Source organism: Orcinus orca, chromosome 10 (assembly GCF_937001465.1).
Source record: "Orcinus orca chromosome 10, mOrcOrc1.1, whole genome shotgun sequence".
Taxonomy (NCBI): Eukaryota; Metazoa; Chordata; class Mammalia; order Artiodactyla; family Delphinidae; genus Orcinus; species Orcinus orca.
The window spans coordinates 35,618,230-35,643,279 of record NC_064568.1 but is presented as its reverse complement, the minus strand read 5'-3'; the positions used below and the strand labels follow the sequence as shown (position 1 = coordinate 35,643,279).

Genomic DNA, 25,050 nt, shown 5'->3' with positions numbered 1-25,050 from the left:
ACTCCTCCTCTCATTGCCCACCAGCCTGACTGCCCACCGTCTGGGCCCCAGGACAGGTGGGTATCACCCCAGTGTGAAGCCAGGAGGAGCACAGAAACCAGGAGCTGCCCCAGCACCCAGCACCTGCTAGCCTCATGGTGAGGTAGCTGTCCAGGCACCCTCTCTCCTCCTTCTAAAGCCCCCTGGGGCCCTTTGTTCATTCAGTCTCATAGGCGCAGAATCCAGGGCCCTTCAACTCTTCAGGAACCTACAGAAATGACCGAGATGGAAAAAAATTTACTGGATCCAAACATAAAGCTTCAAAGCTGATGTTCAAATGTCTATAGCACATATCACCAGGAGAGTCAGCCAACCACAACTCCTGCATACTTACATACCTGTTATGCTCAGTGTGGGACAGGGTGCACTGTAACAGCTTTGACAAGCCGTGGGGAGGGGTTTCCATGAGCATGCTGCAGCCTTGACAGGGTTCTGGGTGCACCTACTCTGGTGAGGACCCCGTTCGTGAAGGGAAAGACCTAACTCCCTACAGCTCACCTCTAGCACTTGCCGTCTAAGCCATACTACCCCAGAAGGATGGAGAAGCTGACAGGCCAAGAGTTGACTGCACTTTGGGACAGGGGCACCTAGCAACTTCGGCTAATTAATCTGGAGGATAATTAAGAAGTATTTATAAGACTTCCTTCATTAGGCCCCTAAAGGAGGCTGAACTACATTAGGAGCCCATTTTCCCTATTTCACTCTGATACACCCAGATGGTTCTGGTTAAGAAGGAATGACACTAAGTAGGGGGACTAATTCTGCCACAGTAATTGGGGTCGGACTGATGATGCAAATCAATGAGTCTTCCTTTCCCCGCAAACTCTTCAAATAAAACACCTTTCTTGCTACCCTTGAAAGTTAATTAGGGACTTCCCCAGTGGCCCAGTGGTTAAGACTCTGTGCTTCCACTGCAGGGGGCGTGGGTTTCATCCCTGGTTGGGGAACTATGATCCCACATGCCGTACAGCATGGCCAAAAATAAATAAATAAAATAAAGTAAAATAAAATAGAATTTTTTAAAAAAAGAAATTTGGGCTTCCCTGGTGGTACACTGGTTAAGAATCAGCCTGCCAATGCAGGGGACACGGGTTCGAGCCCTGGCCTGGGAAGATCCCACATGCCGCGAAGCAACTAAGCCCATGTGCCACAACTACTGAGCCCACGCTCTAGAGCCGTGAGCCACAACTACTGAGCCTGCGCACCACAAATACTGAAGTCCTCGCACCTAGAGCCTGTGCTGCACAACAAGAGAAGACACCGCAATGAGAATCCCATGCACCGCAATGAAGAGTAGCCCCCGCTCACCTCAACTAGAGAAATCCTGCATGCAACAACGAAGACCCAACGCAGCCAAAAATAAATAAAAATTAAAAACCCTGTTTAAAAAAAAAGAAATTAACAAATATCAATAAAATATTTACAACATTAAGGACATTCACTCAGGTAAATAGCAGTAAAACAAATCACTTTCCACCTGCATGTGATTGGCTCAGAAGTCTCATTTCCAAATAAAATACACGAGTCAAGCAACCGAATGAGGAAGATATAAAGGTGAAGGGGTACCCTGGACTCCCTAAAAACCACAGGCCTAAAATCACACACTTGTCCACCCTGCCCTGATATTAGTTCTGACCTGCCAAAAATGGCTGCATATTTAAAAAACATGACCAAGACAAGGACAGGCCAGACAGAGAAGATAGGAAAGAGAAAAGTGCTATCAACAATGGGGAGCACTACTTTGGGCAGAAGGGAAAGGCAGTGAATAAACTGCCAGGCCTGTCAGTCTGGGACACAGAAAGCTCCATCGCAGGGGCCAGGAATCCAGCCCCTTTTTCAAAGTCAGAATCATGGTCCAGTAACGTCAACGTAGGGAGAACCGTTCTGATGAGGAATAAAAACGATTCACATACTCAAGGTACTTGCCCACTTTCCTTTTGAAATTTAAGAGTTTTTGTTTCTTTTTTGCAAGGAGAAGTAGTATGAAACATCTTCACAGAGATGTGAAGAAAATAATTTATTCATTTTAAAATGGGGAAATTGACATGAAACTAGCAATATGAATACATGGTTTTAAAAACAGACAGGAGGGAGGAGATGGCCTGGTGAATTAGGTGGTAAGTGGCAGGGAGTGGGGCAGAGTATACAGCATCTCCTGAGCCAGAAGTCACAGCTGAGGAAGCGTTAAGTAGCACAGCAGCATCCCCTCACAGAGGGACCTGACAGGCCAAACCTGAAGACACCAACACACACGTGGCCAGAGCAGCACAGAAAGAAGAAATGCTGTTATCCTCACCAACAAAAGCTTCTTCGTTTCATAAATGGATGTGCTTTAGAGACTTGTTTCCATGGGAAAAGTAGCCTCACTATATTTTGAGTGGCACTTAAAGCCTCAAGTGTGATTCCCCCCAAAAACCCTTCTTGGGTAACGTGGGGCAGCTCAGCACCCATGTATGCAAGCACCCTGAGGCACAGGTGTGGCTCTAGGGAGACAGGGGAAAGCCCCAGAGCGAGTGGTTGGGCCCAGCTGTGCTCCAGGGAGCAGCGGGGACAGAGCCAGAAGCCATGGGCTGCAAAGGGTCTGCTGCCCAAGTGCTGGAGCCGGAAGCAGGTGTTAGTAATGGGACAACACCCGCTTCCCAAAACCCTGGGCCATGGGGACTCCTCTTTCTATAAACGGGGAAGCAGGCCACAGGAAGCAGCCCCCGGTGGCTGTCCTAGCTGGCCATCTCTCAAAAGGCGCTGGCCCTGACTGCGGCAGCCCTGTGCTGATAGCAGAGCCCGGCTGCATGGCGATGAGATGAGCATGAGCCCTTGCTGTCAGACACAGAGACTTTCCAAGCTGGAGAACAGAGTGGGAGCCGTGGTGTTCCTGCTCCCGAGGAGGTGGGGCGTCAGCATTGCTGCTCAGACAACGGCAGCTGTCTTCCTGGAGCTGGGAATGGACACTGTGAACACGAGCATGACTGGCCCTAGGCACTGCCGCTGGTGAGGATAATGGGGTGTGCCAACCTGTTTGCCGAAAAAGCTGGTCCCAAAGTCCTGCCCCAGAGACGCAGAGGCAAAAGGTCTGGAATGGATCCTGGAAACCTACATTTCTAACTTGCAATCCAGGTGATTCTGAGGCAGGTAGTGCGAGGCCCACACTTGAGTCTGGGGTCAAGTGGGCAGGGGTTGGGTGACAGGGTTCTAGGGGAGAGAGGGGTGGTCAACGGCAGCAGAGGAGGAACTTGTGAGGGCTGGAGGCCCATTTCTGTGCATTCAAAAGACAAAAAAAGTACTTGGGGGGCCTTTCCTGGTGGCGCAGTGGTTAAGAATCCGCCTGCCAATGCAGGGGACATGGGTTCCAGCCCTGGTCCGGGAAGATCACACATGCCGCGGAGCAACTAAGCCCATGCACCACAACTACGGAGCATGCACTCTAGACCTGTGTGCCACAACTACTAAGCCCACGTGCCACAGCTACTGAAGCCTGTGTGCCTACAGCCCGTGCTCTGCAACAAGAGAAGCCACCACAATGAGAAGCCTGCCCACCGCAACAAAGAGTAGCTCCCGTTTGCCACAACTAGAGAAAGCCTATGCGCAGCAACAAAGACCCAACTCAGCCAAAAATAAATAAATAAATTTATTAAAAAAAAAAAAAAGTACTTGGGGGTGGGGGGCTGCCTTCTGTGTGTGCCACCCACCCTACCCCACGGGGCAATCAGTTCTTCTGAGGTAGGCTGACCCTGCCTTACAAAACATGACCAAGCCCATGATTCTGGAGGGCCTCTGATTGTTCAGTGACACCTTGCATTTAGCTACTTTCCCTGCAATTAATACGAAGCATTCTCTCCTTGAATAGATAAAAAGGTGTCCAGGTGACTGGACTTGGTGCACTGGGTGGGTCTTTATCCTTGGCCTCTTGGCTTTGGCTCTAGGCCAGTGGATTTAAATGTGTGCATTTCAGCCAAACTGCCATCTGATACAAGCTATCCTGCTCTCTGGGTGTAAACATAGAAAGTTTGGGGACGTCGGGGCTAGATGATTACTAGCTATTACCACCCAAGATATAGTCTGTGCATGTAGCTCCAAAGGTCAATCACATCTAATTAATTAATACATTACATCAGTTAATATAGTAATACATTAATGAAAGAAGAAGAATGCTTTGCTGCCTGAGAACAGCACCTGCTGGGTGCAGGGCAGGGAGGCAAGCCTTAGCCTGGGCTCACACTGTAGCCTGAAGGACCAGATCCGCAGGCCTGCCAGTCTTGTCCTGGGGCTGGAATTCCGGTGTACTGACCAGTGCTGGAAGTAACAGGTCAGCGGGAGAAGGGTGTGATTCAGTGACACATGCCATATAGAATTTACCCTATTTCATTCTGATGGAAAAAAAGACACCTCTATACAACTTTAGTTGTCATCTGTGCAATCTCCTCATGAGAAGTTACAGCCAACTGCAAAGTGGTGTTCCCTTCAGAGTAGCTCACGAAGGATCACAGTGTCCTTCAAAGCCCTCCTCTCTCAAGTGGCCAGGCCAGAGGTCGTGAGCCGGCTTGCCCCTGCTATGGGAAGACATGTGCTGGCCTGGGGGTGGGGGTGGGAGTGGGGGACAGCCATGAAGGGGAGAGACGTGACTCTGCCTGGCTAACTGTGGGAAATGTGATCTGAAAGACTGTGTCTTCATTTCTTAGATTTCTCGTTGAGCAATATTTCTCCTTCGCTAAACAACCAGGCCACAGTGTTGACGTGGGGAAAGCCACAACTCCAGGGCCAACTTGTTCTTGTTTGGTGCACAACATCACATAACATCAAGTCTCCTTCCGGCTTTTATGGAATATGTTAAATATTCCTGTGGAGGGTAAATTTGCTACATCTCTCCTTCTGGGCCAGAAGATTATTAACTATTATCATCCAAGATAGAGTTTGTTGGAACATGTAGTTCTGAAGGTCAATCACCACCAAAAAGAATTAACACATTATTCAAAAAGAAAAATGCTGATTATAACAAAATGGTGAAAAAAATAATTGCATCTATTTTAAAAGCTTTTTGGTCTTCCCTTAAAAATGGAACTCCTCCTTGCTGTCTGAAATCTCAAACGGATACTAAGGGTTTGGTCTGGTGGTTCGCTCCGGTGACTCACCTGTGTGTTGGTCTCACTCCACTACAGACCCCTAACTGGGCTCTTCTGCATAAAACACATGTTCCACCATAAAACTGCCCCACAGCTGGTCCAGGTGCCACAGGGCTTCTGCGAGGTCATGTCGTTTTGTCAGTGAGTCTGGACACACCCAACTGAGTCCTAAGAAAGTGGATCAGCTTGGTCTCTGTGAGGAATGCTGTCCCAAGAGTCACTCCCAAACAGAGGGCCCCCACAGCGACGTGCACCAGCATGGCTGGCCAGCCCCGCTCACAGCAGAGGAACACCTGCAAAAAGAAACCACTGTCACTGCCCCGGGCCCCCAGCTGTACCTCCTTTCTCTGGGGCAAGCCACGGGGAGTGGAGGCCCTACTGCTCCAGCTTCCAGTCAGGTAAAGGCATGACAGCTATGTACTAGGGTCTACTCTGTTCCCACGGGTACCACTGATCAGTCATTTCTATCATAAGATGCTGTCCCAGAAGCTTAGGGGAAGGGGTAAGAGGAAGCAAGTACTTGTCCAGCTGGGTCAGGCAGAGCAGGAACGGGATGCCTGGAACGAGGGACAGTGGACATGCTGCAAAATCATGTGGTGTGAAGGCTGCAGGGCGCCTCACCTCGGAAACAGCAGTAATGCCACCACTGAGGGCAAATGCCCCGAGGAGGACTGGTGACAGGAACAGGCCGGCCAGGGGCTTGTGGGGACTCTTCCGGTAGTAGCGGTGGATGAAGCAAAGGCTCTGTGTGATCCGAATGCCCATGTTGAAGCAATTGGCCAAGATGAAGCCCACGCTGCCACACCAATGGGTCAGGAGATAGGATAACAGCAGGAACGAAGATGAGAGGCCCAGCATTGTGAAATTGTACCTGGGAAGAGGGAGGCAAGCAATGCAGGGCAGTGGGTACCTGGTCCCAAGGCAGGGCTGCTGCAAAGAAAGTGGCTGTGAACATGAATTCACAGAAAGCACCTTCAAGTTCCCGCGATCCAGCTGATTTTCACAACATCGAATGCTAAGTGGACAACATGGAAATGTCACTGTCCCTTTCACCCCTGAATAGAAGAGTAAGAAAAGGAACAACTCAACATATTTATGGTGTTTAAGGATAGTAACTGGTTAGTTTAAGTGACACTGTGATCAAAACACATAAAAATCCTTTTCAGCCTGTCTTTAATGTGAGACACAACAATATGACACGGGTAACAATTACATGTGAACAGGCACTCTGACAGGTACTGTGAGGGGTGCTGGGGATGCACTGGTGGATGAACACACGGCCCTTTCCCTGTGGAGCTTGGATCCGTTTTATGGACAAGGAAACCAGGCAGAGGGAGGCTAAATAATTTGCCTAAGGAATGAGCCTACACCCCAACCTGACCCCTTGCCCCTAAACTTTAGCACCTCATACCGCTTCCCTTGCAAAACGCAGAAGCCCCATAACCTTGGCCAGTGGATCTCACTCAAAGCAAGTGACCAGCTTCCATAATGAAATGGAAACAGGGAGCAAGGCCTGGACCACCTTCAGGGTTTCCCAGACTCTTACACATCCCTGCTCTGCTCTCTACATCTCCAGAGCTCTGTGGGTTCTGTGACTTGAGGGATTATACTGCTCCTTTCACTTCTATGATTCCAGAGCAGCATGTCACTTAGTTATCTCCAGTTTTCAGTTCTCAACTGAGTCTCAGCAGAGATAAAATAGCTGCCACAGTCTTCCAAAAGGCTTGTGGTACATCCATGAACAAAATTCTCCAGCATCTCATTTCTGCCTAGCACACAGCCGGCATTCTAAGTGTATAGTTGTTGAGGGAACCAAACTCCTTAGATCCCCAAGCTGTGTCAGCTGGGTTAGGAAACCTCAGAGGCCACCACTCGGGTTCTGTACAGAAGGGAGGGGTGGTAAGAAAGCCACTGTGGCCTCCAAATGCCCAGATTCCCAAGGTGCTATGGGAGATATAATTCATCAGAGAGGATAGCAAGAACACACATGCGTGTGCGCGAGCCTGCGCGCGCGCACGCGCGCGCACACACACACACACACACACTGTACTCAACAGGGGAGGTATGCTTTCATCCAGAATTCCAGAGAGGGAATTCATTTGCTTCTCAGTTGAGAGAGTTTCTTTTAATGAGTAATGGAACTACAAGAGCCCACATCTTCAAAGGGGAAGTTTCTTCACTAACTGCTAATCAATGATCAGAATGGCCAACTTTATAACAGGCCACTGAGGCTGGGCCAGTACTCTGACCTCTTTTCCAAAAAGAAGCAGAGATGTGTAATCTGTTCAGTTTTTTTTTCAGAAACGATCTCAGAAAGGTTTATTAAGACCAATGCTTGGAGTTTAGGCCACAGGTTCACAAACTTTCAAAGTCATCCTCACCCAGCTCCAAGTAGAATGGAAACAATGAATGAAACTGGTAGGCAATTCATGCTAATTCAAGCAGGGACAAGTTCCATGGTGTGGCTTCTTTAACGTAGCCATTTCGGAGGTGCTGATGATGACGGAGTCCACTGTTTTTAACTAGAAGAGGGCTCTGCAACTATTGAACTTTCCAGAACTCATAAATCTATAGCCTTAAAGACATTATCCACTTCAGGAAAAAATGAGAATTTTAAAGATAAAATTAAAATGCCACTTTTTGAGTCAATGGAAAATTAGTCAGTGACAATGACTATTTTCTAAGGCTTGGTTAACACAGACAGGAAGTTATTTAATCAGGCTTATCAAAAGATAGATGACTGCAGCAGCAACTGAAGCATTCCCCAGTGGGTGCTGGTTGAAAACATCAAGGCACAGCTATACGTTGTAGCCTTGGCAACCATGCAAAGTATGGTGCCAGTCTTGTGTGCACTCGTCCTGCATTCAACAGTTATGGAGTCCCACTCCACATTGGGCACTCAAGGGCCAACAAGTCAGAAAAAGGAGCTGTCAGCCTTGGGCCTCTGCACCACTGTCCCCTCTGCCTGGAAGGTTCGGCCCCATCTTTGCATAGCAGACTCTTCTTGGTCATTCAGGCCTCAGCCTAAATGCCACCTCCTTGGAGGGGCCCCCCAATCTAAAAAGGCCCCAACTCTCACTAGATAACCCTGTTTTAGTTCTCTGCAAAGCACAATACTTTCTTGCTTATTTACTTGTTTGCTACCTGTCTTCCCTACTGTCAGCTCCAGGAGAGCAGGGATCTCTTTCTTCTCTTTTGTTCATTGCTGAATTCCTGGAGCTTAAAGAAATGCCTGTTAGAGAGTAGATGCCCAAAAAGTATTTGTCAAATGGACAAAAGAAAATGAGATATCCTTAACAAAACACAACAAAATCCTTCAGTGGAGCATAATGTAAAAGCCATCAATTTTATGCTATACATATTATGAGGTTATTAACAAAAAAGCCACGTGCAGTTCAATGGACATTCTAATATTTCACATCCAACTAAATCCCCTATTTTTATTTAGAAAAACACTGATTAACCTGTAGGTAGTTAACTAAAAGCCATGATTTCATCAGTATATATTTTTCAATCCAGAATCTGAAATGTAGGAGGTAAATCAATCATAACACTTAACTAAGCTGCTCAATTCTACTATAAAAATTCTTACTATCGTTTTATGTCTGGCTAAATTCATAGAAAGGGAAAAATTGCTGGGGTCTGTGATGAGCCCAGGTGCTACCTGTGTTCAGACAGGACTGAGGGTTGGGGGTCAGGGGCCCAGACAGAAAGGGGGCTGCTATGTTTAATACAAACCTGGAGACCATGCTTAAAGGCACACACATTTTACTCTTAGGGGAAGTGAGTTACTTCAGATGAGAACAAGGCCCTGTCTTTTCTCTATGTTGACTACTAATACCATGAAAATAATTTTCCAGATTTTAATATACTGTTCTGATCCCATTACTACAAATAACTTAAAAAGTTGCTTTCTTTGGGTCAATGCAATGTAAGAGAAACCAAAGCAACTGGCCACTGTCTATATTCCCTCATGATTTGTTGCAAGATATATATTTTTAATGTTTTAATCAGGCTTAGTGTTGATTCTCCCCCTCAACACTAATGCTGAAATTGTTATAACAAAATTCCCTTCAAAGAGATAGATTCTTAGTCCAGAACTCTTTCCACTACACCTCAGTCCCTCATTTAGTATGCTTTAAATTATATTTTTAAATTATTTCATGTTAGAAGCACCTTTCAAGTAAAAACACAGTGCTTTCAAAATTAAACTTAGAGAACATTTTATCCACTAAAAAAAAAAAAAAAAGATAGACTCAAAGCAGTTTATAGCTATAAATTTAACTGTCTGAAGTAAAAACCATGTCTAGACCACCATTTGAAAACTATGGGTTGTGACCTAAAAGTAGGCTAGGAAATCAATTTAGTGGGTCATGACATGGCAGTTTAAAGAATGAAATAGAACAGAATTAAAAACCATCAGTGTGTCCTGTGCGTTAACTGGGGTACTTGTTGCTTCATGGAAGCTTCCTTTCAGTCACACCCAAATATGCACTGGGTCACAGTGTTCAATGCAGTTTTCACTCTGAAAGCTGGTCTGAGCCAGCGGTTCCTAAGGCCTTCGCTATCTATCATCAGCAACCTCCTGGAGCTGAGCAATAAAAGGCTCCTTGGCCTAAGTTCCTAAAATTCCAGTTCAGCTGGTATGGGAGGGGGCCAGAACTTCTGAGCAATCTGGGCTGGGACCACTGCCCTAGACTCCAGTTCTCAACTACGGTGTAGCATACAAGGTCACCAAGCCGCTGTGAGACAGGCCCCAGTGGGAAGCAGACAGAGGCTGCTCTGAATGAGAGGAAGGGTTCGCCAACTCTCTGAGTACCTTTTTCCCATCCCACCCCCACACTGGGACTCTGAGGGATTTCAATGGCACTCAGGGCACTACAGAGGCAGCATGAAACCCCCGAGGGACCCAGACCTCAAGGGGCAAAGGGATAAAGAGGGCCACTCGCCCCATTACCTACACCCACCCCTTCTCTCTTCTTCTTCCTCTCTCTTCTTTGTCCATATCAGTTTTATCCTTCTCCTCAACTGCACTCTGCAGTGATGTCTTCAGATACCACCTTGCTAATTTTGGCATCTGGGACACAAGAGATCAATTATCCTAGGTGTGGGTCAGAGGCTCTTACCAGGAGTTCACATCAGAATCATTGAGGAGTTTTAAAAAAACATTCACATGCTCAGGGCCTGCCGATTCTGTAGGCGTGGTAGGAGAGAGAGTGGTGGGAGTAGGGTGGACAGGAATCTGCATTTCTAACAAGCTCCATGGGGCACTGTGACTCATAACCAGTGTTAAAAACTACTGCTTGAAATTCCAGGGCAGAGGTCCTGACCTGGGGGTCAATGGATGGGAAAAAATGTGGCAAAACTTGTATGTGCACTTGGGCCTTTCTCTGAGGAGAGGTGTCACAGATCCCCGAGATTCTGCAAGACCTACAAATCAGATTCTATAGATCTGCATCTTGTAGAAGCTCCTTGGTAACCCATCGGAGCACTGGGCAAGGAGGTGGGTGGAGGAGTGGATCTTGTCTGGTGCCTGCCTCTGCCAACCTGGACTAACAAAACCCTTCAGGGCCCTGACTTCTCCCTTCACAAAGGGAGGCAAGGAGCAGTGGCTGCCCCCAGCCCTACTGTGGGGAGGACTTACTGAATGGTGCCTGAGGAAGGCACCACACTCCTGGTTCTAGAAGAGCCTTCTGTAAATGCATGTTCAGAATGAAAAGAAAGAAGTTACTTCATTTTGGCTGAAGGCCATAATTAGAGGTTTATCTTTAAGGTTACCTACCTGTCAACCTCCTCTTTGCTCATGGCAGCAAATGTGAAACATTCGGTCACTCCATTGATGGCAAGCAGGAGGACGTAAAGACAATAGGCACGCAGCAGGACAGGACCTGTAAGGAAACAATCCACCGAGACTCCAGAGCCCAAACGGGAGGCCCACATGCACCCTCACTTTGGCAGGTTGGTCAGAGAACACCAGAGCTGGGTCATGAGCCCTGCTGATGTCATCAGTGGGCAGACGCATGCTTGAGCCTATGGTCTTAACTATCTGGAAGGACTCCCAGCATTCTACAGTACTAACTAAAATAAACAGCTAAAAACAAAAGGACAATTAGGAATAAATGTACAGATCTCTTGCCTAACAACTAAAAGCTTATCTGGCCAGCAAGCAAATCTCACTTTTTAAATCAGCATGAAGAAGCCTGCTAGTTTGAGCACTTGGGGACACTAGTGGCCCTGCATGCTGAGAGAAACTCAGTTGAGGAGGCCCTGAAGAAACCCAGGGCTCAGGAGCAGCAGGAAACTACAGAGATAGAACACCCATAACTCTTCAGGGAGAATCAGAGCCTGCAAGGTTATTTTCTCCTAAAACAAAGTGATGTGATTCTAGAGCTAACTAACAAGCTTTGGGAAGATCTGCTAACAAAAAATCGGGAGCCTTAAAATGAAATTGATCCCCTCTTTTTTTTTTTTCCCCCTGGCTAAGCTGCGCAGCTTGCAGGACATTAGTTCCCAACCAGGGACTGAAACTGGGCCCTCAGCAGTGAAAGTGCCAAGTCCTAACCACTGGACCACGAGGGAATTCCCTGATCCCCTCCTTTAAGAGGGCTATTACTGACAGGCAGCCAAGCAGTTTCTAATAAAATAAACATGTACTTAACCTATGATCCAGCAATTCTACTCCTAGGTGTACAACCAACAGAAACAAATGCATGTGTTCACAAAAACATCCATAGCAGTTTTATTCCTAACAGCCCAAAGTGACCATCGACAGGAGAAGGGATAAACAAACTATGGGCCGTCCGCACAAAGAAATACTTCTCAGCAATCAAGGAGGAAAAAAACTACTGATGCATGTAAAATCATGGATGAATCTCAAAAACATTATATTGAGGGAAAGAAGCCAAACATGAAAGTGCCCATTCTATATGATTTCATTTATATGAAATTCTTTTTAAAAGCAATACTAATCTATGGTAACAGAAATCAGAGCAGTGCTTGTCTCTGAGTTGGAGGGGGGCAGTTGACTGGAAAGGGTCCTAAGAGAACTTTCTGGGGTAATAGAAATGTTCTGTATCTTAATCTGGATGTTGGTTACATGGGTGTAGATATTTGTCAAAACTCATCAAACTGTGCTCTTTTTTTTTTTTAAAGCATTTTAAAATTCTTTATTTATTTATTTATTTTTGCCTGCGTTGGGTCTTCTTTGCTGCACGTAGGCTTTCTCTAGTTGCGGCGAGCGGGGGCTACTCTTCGTTGCAGTGCACGTGCTTCTCATTGCGGTGGCTTCTCTTATTAAAGAGCACAGGCTCTAGGCATGCGGGTTTCAGTAGCTGTGGCACGTGGGCTCAGTAGTTGTGGTGCACAGGTTCTAGAGCGCAGGCTCAGTAGTTGTGGTACATGGGCTTAGTTGCTCCATGGTATGTGGGATCTTCCCGGACCAGGGCTCGAACCTATGTCCCTTGCATTGGCAGGCGGATTCTTAACCACTGCGCCACCAGGGAAGCCCCCAAACTGTGCTCTTAAGAGGACAGCATTTTAGGGCTTCCCTGGTGGTGCAGTGGTTGAGAGTCCGCCTGCCGATGCAGGGGACACGGGTTCGTGTCCCGGTCTGAGAAGATCCCACATGCCGCGGAGCGGCTGGGCCCAGGAGCTGTGGCCGCTGAGCCTGCGCGTCCGGAACCTGTGCTCTGCAACGGGAGAGGCCACAACAGTGAGAGGCCCGCGTACGGCAAAAAAAAAAAAAAAAAAAAAATAGGATAGCATTTTAATTTATGTAAACTAGACCTCAAAAAAGAAAAAACTTAACTGCTAAAAGAAAAGGGAAAGGCGGGGGGAGTTCCAGAGTCTCAGAATCTGAAACTTATTCATGGTTTATGAAAGCTGCTTAATATGAAACATCCCTGCATCATGGGGACCCTAAATAGTTTTATGGCCATCAAAAAGGACAAAAGGACTACTAACAAGGCAGCCCTGATGGCCCTCTCTTGGGTACACATTGTACCATATCCTGTTGCATTTCATTCCCCAAGTCGCTGCAGAAAGTAGCCTGGCCCCCACTCCAGCTGTGGGATGACTCCAGCAAAGAACGCAGGGACCAGGTTCTGCCCTGTGGTGGCTCGAGGCTATGCTCAGTGTGCTTCCTGCTTCTCTCCATCCTCCTCTCTCTGGCAGAGAGGAGTGGGGCTCCTCTCATAACCTGCACCTCTCACTTGGTAACTGAAAGCTGACGGCATGTGTGAGTCTATCTGAAGGTGGATAGTGAGCTGCTTTGCAATGTGGAGGACACAAAACTCCTGCATGAAACGGTGATTCAAGTAGAAGCGCTTTGAGTCAATTTTGGGGAAAGAGGTTGGAATTGGGGAATTTGTGGATGGAACCTTAAACTATGGATTGAAGTGAGTGGTAGTATGGCTTGAATTATATATCCCCTTCAAAAGTAATCTGAAGTAATTTGAAGTCTAATAGATCTGGATCTATTAGAGTGTGATCTATTTGGAAATAGGTCTTTATAAAGATAACCAAGTTAAAATGAGGTCATTAGGGTGGGCCCTAATCCATTATGACTGGTGTCCTTATAAAAAAGGGAAATTTGGATGCAGAAACAGACACTGACAGAGGGAAGACAATGTGAAGACACACACGGAGAAGACAGCCACGTGATAGGAGGAGTTAATGCATTTCCAAGCCTAGGACTGCCAGCCTACATCCTTAGCTAGAAGAGGCAAGGAAGGATGCCTACTCTGGAGATGTCAGAGAGAGCACGGCCCTGCTGACACGTGGATTTCAGACTTCTGCCCTCCAGAACTGTGAGACAATCAATTTCTGTTGAAATTAAGCCACCCAGTTTGTGATACATTGTTATCGCAGCCCTAGGAAACTAATATTAGGGGATTGAGAAGAAAAAAAGATTTTAAAAAATAAAAGAGAAGACACTGCTTTGGGAAAGCAAGTGTTCTCCTTACTTGCTGCAAATAATAAATCCTTCCTTCTCCAGACAAAAAAAAGTAAAAGAAAGGGCAAGAGAGAAGCACCTAAGAGATAAATGTGAGAAATCTCAGGGAAGTTCACTGAATGTATTTTTCTTTAGGATGGAAAAGCTAGGTATGAGAAAGACTTCTGAGAAAAGTCTCAGAGCACTTCCAAAGCTCCTAATTATATACAGGGCTAAGCCCAAGTAATGCAAAGCAAAACCACAGTGCCCCACGAACGCCTGCCTGTGGTGCGTCCAAGTCCTACATTTGGAGACAACAGCACAGAGGCCTCTTGAGAGGCCACTTCAGGTCATAGGTGAGTCCACTTCACAGGTGAGGACAAAGAGCAACACGCAACTGGGGCAATGGAGGACAGCAGCATTGCAAGGTCCACTTTCAAAACTAAGTGGTTCCCATTCTTTTCTGATTCAGTAAGACTTTCTGGAGAAAGTCAAGTTTTGTGAGGTAGTTTTAAGGGAACAAAAAAGACTATGGTGGGGGGCGGAGGGGGGCAGAGAGCAGTAGTGTTAATGTTTTCTGGCACAGGAAAGGCATTCGGATATGCAGCACTAGTCCGAAGAGTCAGGAGTAGGGCAAGGAGAAGATGGGTGGAGTGCAGATGAGGGAAGGAAAGCCGACAGGCACCCTGGGGAGACAAAATGACCCTCCCAGAAGGCACAGAGAACTGGAAGTTTGGTCAAAATGAGAAGCAGTTGCAATGAGGAGACAAATGCTAGAAGACCTTGCCAGGACAGGGATGCTGATGGAGGCCTGGGCCAGGCAAGAGACGACAAGGGTCCTAAAGATCCTGCAGCAGCTACACCAAACCACACATCCTTTTCAGAGACTGAGAAACCAGACCACTCTCAAGACTCTTCTCTCTCTGAAGATGAGACAGAGGGGATATCTTTTTGAGTCTAGAATTATTAACGACTCTGGGGCTTCCCTGGTGGCGCAGTGGTTGAGAATCCGCCTGCCAATGCAGGGGACACGGGTTCAAGCCCTGGTCCGGGAAGATCCCATGTGCTGCAGAGCAACAAAGTCCATGTGCCACAACTACTGAGTCTGCGCTCCAGAGACCGTGAGCCACAACTACTGAGCCCTCAAGCCACAACTACTGAAGCCCGTGTGCCTAGAGCCCATGCTCCGCAACAAGAGAAGCCACTGCAATGAGAAGCCCGTGCACTGCAATGAAGAGTAGCCCCCACACACCGCAACTAGAGAAAGCCTGCGTGCAGCAACGAAGACCCAACGCAGCCAAAAATAAAAAATAATAAATTAATAAAAAATAAATAGAATTATTAATGACTCTGACATAAACCATCAGAGATAGAATTTATTACCTTAGAAATCAACTAACACTGACCCTTTTAAATTCTCAAGACTGGTACCAGCATCTCACTTGAGTAAAAGGACCACACAATGACAATGGTTTGTTGATATATCTTCTATGATAAACGAATCCAGCAAGTGAACATTACATGGATGGGACGGCCCTTTCCTCGTGGCACTGTCCTGTGGTTGCATTACAAAGGCTGCTCCTTGGTGATTACCTTTCCAAAGGTGCAGAGCTGCTGTGAAATAGCCTGTCTCGATCTCTGCACACTGACTTGCTAATGGCTTCTTAATGCGGGCCTCCCTGCAGTTGCCTGACCCAGGGAGCCACAAACCACGTCATTGGTTTCATGGCAGGTGTTTCTCCAAACTTAACAACCTTTGCTGTCAAGCAGAAACTCGGCCCTTCTTCCCCTAATACTAAAAGTTTGGGCCTATTATAGTGGAGACTAAAACATGCCAGTGACGTTGTAAAATGGCACTGGAGAAGGCCCTTTACATTTGAGATAGGGCAGCAGAAAGAAGTCTTCAGGGTTCTTGTCTAGTGACCTGAGGAATTAAAAACATCTTTGCTAAACCCAAGATGAAACACTCCAAATGGATTGCCACCCCACGACCCAGCGCATTTTGAAACTGGTGAAGTTCCCAGGGCCCAGCGATGCTGTGAGACGCCCAGTGGCCTGGGCACCAAGTGTTTCAAAGTTAGACACATTCAATACTTTTCTCCTTCAAAACCCAAGAGTCACTGGACTAAATATACCACTTTATTTGCCGAGATCAATTTCATTCTCTGCAAATGGCTCTGGGTTATCCTTCGGAGGCTTTTGTCCATCAGGCCGTGAGATTTATGTGGCATTTACTATCTGCAGATGTGTTTAGTACCAAGTGGAGACTCATCAGAGCCTGCTCTCTTCCTTCCTTGCTTACCCCAGAGGGAAGCAATCGGCAAAACACATTTTAGGGCTGAGAGGAAAGCCAAGGATTCATAACAACTGCTCCAAGTGAGGTTGCGGGACTGATCGACCTGGTGCCAAAGCTCTAATTGCACCCTGAGCTGGTTTGACCTCAGGTGCCCCAGCTACCGGCAATTTTCCCTACACTGACACACATGTCAGTCGTGTGTTTGAATTTTGTAAGACTCTTCTAAATATTTCGGTTTGGAAATTAGAACAGATCTGGAAAAACCTCTTGTGCATACCTGATCCTGAGCTAAGCATGGCCCCTCCATAGATGTCCAAAGCCAGTTGAGAATAGGCAAAGCCGAAAACAGAGATGGTCAGGCCAGTGAGCAGGGCCAGCTTTAGCAGGGACTCCAAAACCGCGGCGGCCACAGCAACATCCTCCTTGGGCCGGGGGAGAGGGAAGGAAGTGGGATGAATCATGAGCTAAAGAAAAACTTCACATCTGACTTTCTCCCTTTGCTGTTTTACAGATCACTCTTTCAACTGCTGAGGGCCATCACTGCTTTTCTGTAGCCTGGGTTTGTTTCTATGTCAATTAGCAAATGGAGGGAAAAAGACAAAGTGTACCTCCTTAGGCAGTGCAGGGGAGGGTTAGTTTTTAACTCATTTAGGATAAACTATCTCAAATGTTGCCTAGGAAACACTCACTTCCCCCTCTGACATTTATTCTTAAATGGATGAGTTTTTACATTGTTAGCTAGCTTTGTCACCGTGCTTCTCCTGACAAACAACTCCAAACCCTGATGTTCCTGGAATCTACACTTAGGAAAACATTCCTAAATCAGTCTGAGAACCAGATTAGCTCGTTTTGAAATACTGTGCATAAACTGTATTTTGCAAAATGTCTTCTAAGAGATGTAAGAGGCCAACTTAGCTTGCTTCTAATTCTAAGACAGACATTTTCAATGGTTCTAGGAAAAGGGAAGTTTCTACAACCAAATACTCCTGGATTAAAATCTCTTCTGTTTTTACTGGCTGGAGTATATCAATTCTCAGAGTCAGAATGGAGCTCTGGGCATGTCACAGTCCTTAAGAAGCTAAACAACTGGTGTGGTGAGCGAGACCAAATGTCCGCATGCTTTCCTCCCCGCACCCTCAGTTAGCCTTGACCCTGTCTCTGCATCCTTCAGTTCATCTTTTGTTCCTGAGAATCTGAGGATGGGGGAGGCAACCTCATTCTTACACCTAAGACTAGACCATGGAAGGAGGTCTGCGCTGCGCTGGGGACAGCCGCAGAGAGTTCTGAGAGGGCTGGGACAAGAATAAGGTCACAAAGAAGGACAAAGGGTGAAAAAGAAGGGCTGGTCAGGGGAAAAAGGAGAAGCTGTGAAAGAAGAAGTGAGCTCAGCGTCCTGCCATCATTCAGAATGTGATAGAAGAATGAAAACTAGAAGAAAATTTCAGAGCTAACAGAGGGGAACAGATAGCTCCACGTTTCTGTCTGTTTATCCTGCACATAGACAGAGAATTCACTTGGGAGATGGTGACATAAGAACCAAGACTACCTGCTTCTGAAGTGTGGCATCCTTTTTTCTCTCCAGCACCTTAGCAAAGAATATATAAAAACTCTCTTCTATTGGCTGGAAAATTAATCTGGCCACAAGGGAGCCAAGATTATTCACTATATCATACACGCCTACAAAACAAAAATGAAGAAATAACAATCGTATTGGTTTTTCTATTTGAATTTTTATAGCACCATTAAAATTTTTTCTAATTTAATTTTTTAAATTAAACTTTTTGAGATAATTATAGATTCACTTGGAGTTGTAAGAAATAAAAGAGAGATCCATGTACCCTTTACCCAGTTCCCCAAACAGTAAATTCTTGCAAAACTATAGCACAATATCACAACTGACATGGATACAGTCAAGATACAGAACATTTCCATCACCAGCATTTTTTTATAAAAGTCATTAATGCCAAGTTGATTTTTTTTTCTATTTTTATTTGCACTACTTTGGGATTATATTCAAAAATAAATGTGAAAAAAATATTAAGACCTATCTAGCCACACAAACATGGAGCAAATCTTTGTGACTGCAATGAGCTCCCTTTTCCCTTAGCACACTCTGGCCCCCAAAATGAGCACCAGAGCTCTGCAGAAAGCAGGGTAAGGGCAGAGAATCTCAAAAGAGAACTTGCCACCCATGTCAATGAGAGGGGATAGTCAAATATATATTTATAAAGACCTACAATTTTTAATCTTCAGGATTCATTTCTTATAATCTTTTTGTAAAAAATAGTCTGCAGGTTCATTTTTTCATTAAATGTATCAAACTGCAGAGAAAAATATGAGAAAGTATCTACTAATAGTTCATCTTTAATTAAAACAATACAGAATTTCATCTTACCCTGATCCCCAAAATTTAACACGTTCAAAAATGTCATCACATATCGCTCGCCTGTAAATGGAAAAGCAAAATAATTAGCATTTCAAATGTACAGTATTTTCTTCTTTCCTTTTCTTTTATCGTCTATCATCTCTTCCAGTTGGTAAATACTCTCAAAGGAGAAAAATTAAGTAATCAGTTAAAGACATGTTCCTTGTCCTAATGTTGATTTCAAATAATCTCAAAATAATAACAATTTGGAAAGTGCAGGGGGCTTTACTGACAACAAATTCCCAAACCAGTTAAATTAAAAACAAAACAAAAATCAATAAAACCAGTCTGATATGTTTTTCAAAAAGTATGAGGAGTTACTAAAATGTTAATGATGAAAATGATTATCTCAAGTTTTCAGGGAGGTCAGATAATCTGCGTGTAAATTCTGTGAAATGAAAGGTCCATGATTAAGTGCACAGACTCATCAAAAGTTTCCTCTTTGGGTGGATAAAGCTCTGTGGAGGCTGGCAGTTCCCTGGAGCCCAAGTTCACAATTCAAGACAGTCTAATGCTTTCAAGGTGAAGACACCAGCCCAGAGCCCTATTCCCCACCCTCAACTTCCATGAATGTTCTTATTATCTGTGAGTGGAAAGCACTGACCACTATGGAGATGGAGCACTGAAGAGTGTCCATAGCTCTGAAGGGCCAACTCTCACCTCCTAGCAACTTGCTCAAAGAGGAAAGCAATATTAAGAGATGAGAAGCAATGTGATCTCAAGTCTCTCTTCAGCCCTTCCCTGCCTACAATCTTCCAGCCACTGCATTTGTGGCAGGGACCTCTGCAAGTCTTCCCAGGCACAGGTCCTCAGGCACTGCACTAGTTCCCATCTGTATCTCTGCTCTGTTCTGATCCATCCTCACCACTAACAGTTCCAGCTTTTGCAAATACAGATCTTAAGTCAATCCCTGTCTTCACAATTTTAAATGGCTCTGTAGTGTTTGCAAAAAGTCCAAGCGCCTTGATTCTGCATTTGAGGTCTTTTATTATTTAATTATTATTATTTTTTAGAAATTTATTTATTTTTGGCTGCGTTCAGTCTTCGTTTCTGCGCGTGGGCTTTCCCTAGTTGCGGCGAGCAGGGGCTACTCTGTTGCAGTGCACGGGCTTCTCATTGCAATGGCTTCTCTTATTGCGGAGCATGGGCTCTAGGCGCGCGGGCTTCAGTAGTTGTGGCTCACAGGCTCAGCAGTTGTGGCTCGTGGATTCTAGAGCGCAGGCTCAGTAGTTGTGGTGCACGGGCTTAGTTGCTCCGTGGTATGTGGGATCTTCCCGGACCAGGGCTTGAATCTGTGTCCCCTGCATTAGCAGGCGGATTCTTAACCACTGCGCCACCAGGGAAGCCCTTGAGGCCTTTTATAAACTTACCCCGAGCTATCTTTTTGGCCTCCCTTCACCAACCTCACCCCCACCTCCCACCATCACACCATCATCCTCTGCTACACCCTACACGGAGGATTTAGCCCCTCCAGCTGCCCTGAGTCAGGCTGGGCTGGTGTTCCCAGCCTCAGCTGTTGGTATTCTCACCACCTGCAATGGCTTTTCTTCAGGGGCTTCCCTGGGTTCTGGCACAAAAGGCCTCTCCCTCCCACGTTCTGTGAGCTCCCTGAGGGCAGGAACCATGTCTCAGTCATCTCCGTGTGCCTGGCTGCCTAGCAGAGCTCCAGGAAATGAAACAGCACTCAAGAGATGTCTGGCGAATGAGCTGCCATTTCCAAGTACAGCCCCTCACAGCCCTGTATCAGAGTTAACGACACAAATGCCTGGGGAGAGTCTCTGGGGAGAGAATGAGCTCCTTGAGGCCACGGCCTGTTCCTCATTCATCTGTGTATTCTCGGCACCTGACACACAGTGTTTAGGAAACGTGGGGGCAGAAAGTAACAGCATTTATATACACACACATACACATATACTATACACACACATATACTATATACACACACATACACACACACATATATACTATATACACTCACTCACATACACATATACTATATACACTCACACATACATACACACACACACATATACTATATACACTCACACATACACATACACATATACTATATATACTCACATACACACACATACACATATACTATATACACTCACACACACACATACACATATACTATATACACTCACACATACACACATACACGTATACTATATACACATACACACACTCACACACACACACACATATACTATATACACTCACACATACACACACACATACAAATATACTATATATACTCACACATACATATACTGTATACACACACACACATACACATATACTATACACTCACACATACACACACACACATACACATATACTATATATACTCATACATACACACACACATTTTTGCTATAACAATAAATGATTTCAAATTTTTTAGAGCTGTAGTTTTTAGAGAAGAAGAATCTGGGTGTCCTTGTTAAGTCCCTTCCTTACTTCACAGCCACAGAGAGGGAGGCCCTGGAAAGTCCCTAAGGGCCCTCTGCCAGCCAGGTCAGGACGGCCCAACCATGGAACAGGCCCAGCTTGGGAGGCTTGAGTGTGTAGCTGACACCTGCCACTGCAAACACATCTAGCCACTGCAGTCCACACAACCAACTTAGGGCCACTGCTTGCAACCAACTCAGGACCATTCCTCAACTCATTCAAACTGTCCTTTAAACTTCAGGAGGAAAAAAAAGTGCATTTAAGCAACACCCCTTCCCAAAACTCCCTCCATTGTTTTGCCTGTTCTAACAATAATGGGAACTATCACAATATACAATTTCACTACAGTACCTTTCTTTATCAAAAAATACTTGCTGAATACCTATTATGTTTCAGGCCCGGCAGGGTGCCACGGAGACAGTGGTGAACAGCACACTCACTGCTCTCAAGAAACTTAGCGTTAAGGCACCTTCACTCAGCTCTTCGAAGGCTTCTGACCTTTACTTCCTCCAGAAGCCCTATGAACAGTTTCACTTCTGTAATGGCAGCATTATGGGCTCAGGCTAGAAACATCCATTCGCAAAGTTCAGGGAGCCCTCAGGCACCTCCTGGTCCTATCCTTTAACTCACAGATGTGGAAAGTGAGGCTTAGGGGGGTTACTTCCCTTTGGAAGCATAATGAATAAAATAAAGAAGGTGGAAAAGGAAAAACAACAAGATAATAATAATGATGTTTGTATTAGAATGCTAGAATTATAGGAAACTTTTCTATTTTCCAAAATTCTTGTAATGGGGTTATATTATTTTCATAATTAAAAGATAATTTTTGAAAATATTTAGAAACACGTTCAGTAATAGATATATAGATGTACAGACACACGAAATTTATAGAGAGAAACTACTACTTTCAGCAGCTTATAGCCGCCTCCAATCTCATTCTTTGAACTAAAGCTGGGTATAAATAAACCATACGTATATATAGAAAAATTACATATACTTTCAGCTCCTGGTTTGCCCTCTGCTTCAGAGCTCTGTCACTGTTAAACTGGAAAGTCCCGAGAAGTTGGAAGGCTGACCAAACTATCCCACAGGTGAATTTTATTGTTAAAGAAAATAAAATGAGAAAAACATGGTCTTAAAAAGTGCAGAAAAAGAAGTGTATAAAAAGTTAGGAAAATGAGATTACAGATAGTTTTCTGTATTTTCCAAACTTTCTGTAATTGATATAATATTTTTATAATACATTTGTTTAAACGCTGTTAACATGGGTTCTGGAGTTAGACTTGGATTCAAATTAAATTGCTCCTCATTCTTGCAGAAGTTATGTAACCTCACTGACCCTCAGTTTCCTCATCCATAATAAATGGGGCCAATATCTTTCTTACAAGGCTGTGGGGAGATTTAAATTAGACAACTGAAGTATCAAATTAAATAAATGTTAGTTTCCCTCTCCTTGTTTAAAAAACTCCCATTTCTGAGGGTCCTCTGCCCTGGGGGCTCTAGGCAGCAGGTGGTCTGCATCTAGGCAATCATCAGTTCTATGGAATCCCCTGGCTGATACTTCGGTTTCCTGACTGCTCAGAGAGACCTTTTACTTACCTTCTGTCAAAATCTGTTTCAAGAAAGACTGTTTGAAGAAACTCCAAGTCAATTTAGCCTCTTCCCAATTTACAAAAGCCTAGAAGAAAAAACAAAATAAAACAAAAACTCCAGGTATTCCAAGTCTAAGAATACAGTAATACTACTGAAACTCAGTTTGGTCTCTAAATCCCAATTTGGATAGTCCCCACTAATTTTTCATTTACTGCTAAGCACACAGAAAACATCCAACGAATCCTGGCAAAGAACTTACATTCCTAAATGTGAAGACAAAGTCTCTGGGTGGAAGAGCCTCCCTGTGGGCCCTGCCCAAATTTCATTCACTGAGACCCCTAAAGAAATGTGCTGTCCCCTTGCTGCTGCCCAGAGAGTAAGCTGACCACATGGAACACACACAGCTCACAATCAGTTCTTCCCTTAAAAGACGTCTGAAGCATGCCAAGCTGCAGGACAAGTTCTGCTCAATGTACGTCTTAGTGCTTTATTTAGCCAGCCAGGGTCTCTTTACAGAAAGCATATGAGCTTGGCTTGTATATTTCAAAAGAAAGTAAGGCCTTCCAGGTCAGTTAAACCACATAGAATTGGAACGACAGAGAAAAGGAAAACAAAAACAAAAAACAAACTTCTGATATGGCTCTTCTCAAACTCTCAGGGGGAGCAACAAACTGCCCATTTCCTAGGGACAAGGAGGGTAAGAAGGAAGCAAATGCTTAGGAAGGGCAGAGGTCAACCTGTAAGAGACAGGTAGCCTCAAATCCAGACACCTGACCACAAAATGCAGGAGAGGGGCAAGCTAGCTGGACATGACTTCTTTTTTTCTACTTCCAGTTCCTTCTAGGGGCCTCTCCTCAAACATGAAGGCATCCTGGGACTCCAGAATATTCAGTTTAGGTGTTAGGTTCTTATTCTCAGGGTACCTGCATTTTGGAAAGTTCTTATTAACTCAGTTGATGACTTTTGAAAGGTGGGATTTCAGGGGGCTATTTAGGAGGAAAGGGGTGAATCTCAAGGCCAAGCCCACCCCACCTCTCTAAAAGGTCGATTTTAGCTATGGAAGCTGGCCCAAAGGCAGGTGTAGAACCTGTCCCAGTCACATGGGCCCCTGCTCTTGGCACAAAGCCCATCTGTGTAGAAATATAATGCATGCGATATATATGATTTTTAATTTTCTAGCAGCCTACAGTGAATAGTGAAAAGAAACAGGTAAAATTCATTTTAATATATTTGATTTGACCCCAAATATTATAATTGCAACATGAAAATACTAGAAGCATTTCATATTTTTTATATTAATTCTTTGAAATCCAGTGTGTATTGAGTGCACTTACAGCTCATCTCAATTCCAAATGCTCTGTAGCCACACTGCCCTGTCCACATTACCATTTAGGACAGGGCAAGTCTAGAGTACCCTTTGAAAGCAAGAGTCATTTCCAGTCCTCAAATCTCCTCACCCTTTGGTTTCAGAACCTTCTTCCATATTTGGAGGACAGTTCTGAATCCTGCCAAACCACACTGACTTCAGTGCATCATTGGACCTGGAGCCAAATGCCAGGGGTAGCTCTAGTCCAGGAGGAAATTTTCCTCAGTGAGAAAGAAACTAGGCATTTCCTTTCCCCAGAACAAAGAGCGCCAGACCGCCCTACACCACTAGGGGACACTGTGGACCATGTCATCCTCGTACACTGATCCCGCCCATAGTTGGCTTCAGGGGAGCCTGGGTACAGCACCTTCTCTCTCTCACACTCTGCCCCCTCCAAGGCCAGGTGGTCCTCTGGAGGGAGCGAGGGGTGTGATCTGCAAAGCAGTAACTGTGCTCTTTTCAAAGGAAATGAACAGTTACAGTGGGCCCACAAGGCTTTTGTGAAGCCTACTTGCTGTTAGGCTGTGAATTGATTTGGAAAGGTGGCTGAGCTCTTTAAAAAATAAAAATAAAAAGTTCTTTAGAAGAGTGAAATCATGACAGTGCATCTGATCTTCAAGCTTATACTTGAGCATTCCTTTCTCCTAATGCCTTCAATTTAAATGGACCCATGGTTTGGAAGGAACAGCCACACTGCTTACTAACTCCAAAATGCTCATTAAGGACACAGAGGCAGGAAGTCTGATCAGAGATTGGGTTTCTTCTCAGAGGCACCTGCTAAGTGGTGGAAAAAAGAAGCACTCTTCGGGCTTTTACCATTCTGTTCTG

At 45.2% G+C, this 25,050-nt stretch overlaps 1 protein-coding gene across 10 annotated transcripts in view; it reads right to left on the bottom strand.

Annotated features, from left to right (window-relative positions):
* RFT1 (RFT1 homolog) overlaps nucleotides 1-25,050 on the bottom strand; it is a 56,933-nt gene that overhangs the window by 15,670 nt on the left and 16,213 nt on the right. For 6 of the 10 annotated variants that reach the window (XR_004482319.2, XR_007479566.1, XR_004482320.2 and 3 more), the window contains exons 7-13: nucleotides 22,863-22,941; nucleotides 18,780-18,830; nucleotides 17,931-18,061; nucleotides 16,662-16,806; nucleotides 10,939-11,044; nucleotides 5,778-6,027; nucleotides 5,166-5,449 (exon numbers count right to left, since the gene is read on the bottom strand). Coding sequence is in view for 2 of the 10 variants with exons in the window: in XM_004267913.4 (XP_004267961.2) it covers nucleotides 5,282-5,449; nucleotides 5,778-6,027; nucleotides 10,939-11,044; nucleotides 16,662-16,806; nucleotides 17,931-18,061; nucleotides 18,780-18,830; nucleotides 22,863-22,941 (930 nt within the window). In the remaining 8 variants the exon portion in view is untranslated. Of the gene's footprint in view, nucleotides 1-1,347; nucleotides 1,419-3,065; nucleotides 4,330-5,034; nucleotides 5,450-5,777; nucleotides 6,028-10,938; nucleotides 11,045-16,661; nucleotides 16,807-17,930; nucleotides 18,062-18,779; nucleotides 18,831-22,862; nucleotides 22,942-25,050 lie in introns of those variants that run through there. The other 4 variants (XM_004267913.4, XM_033424604.2, XR_007479565.1 and 1 more) reach the window with 3 other exon arrangements.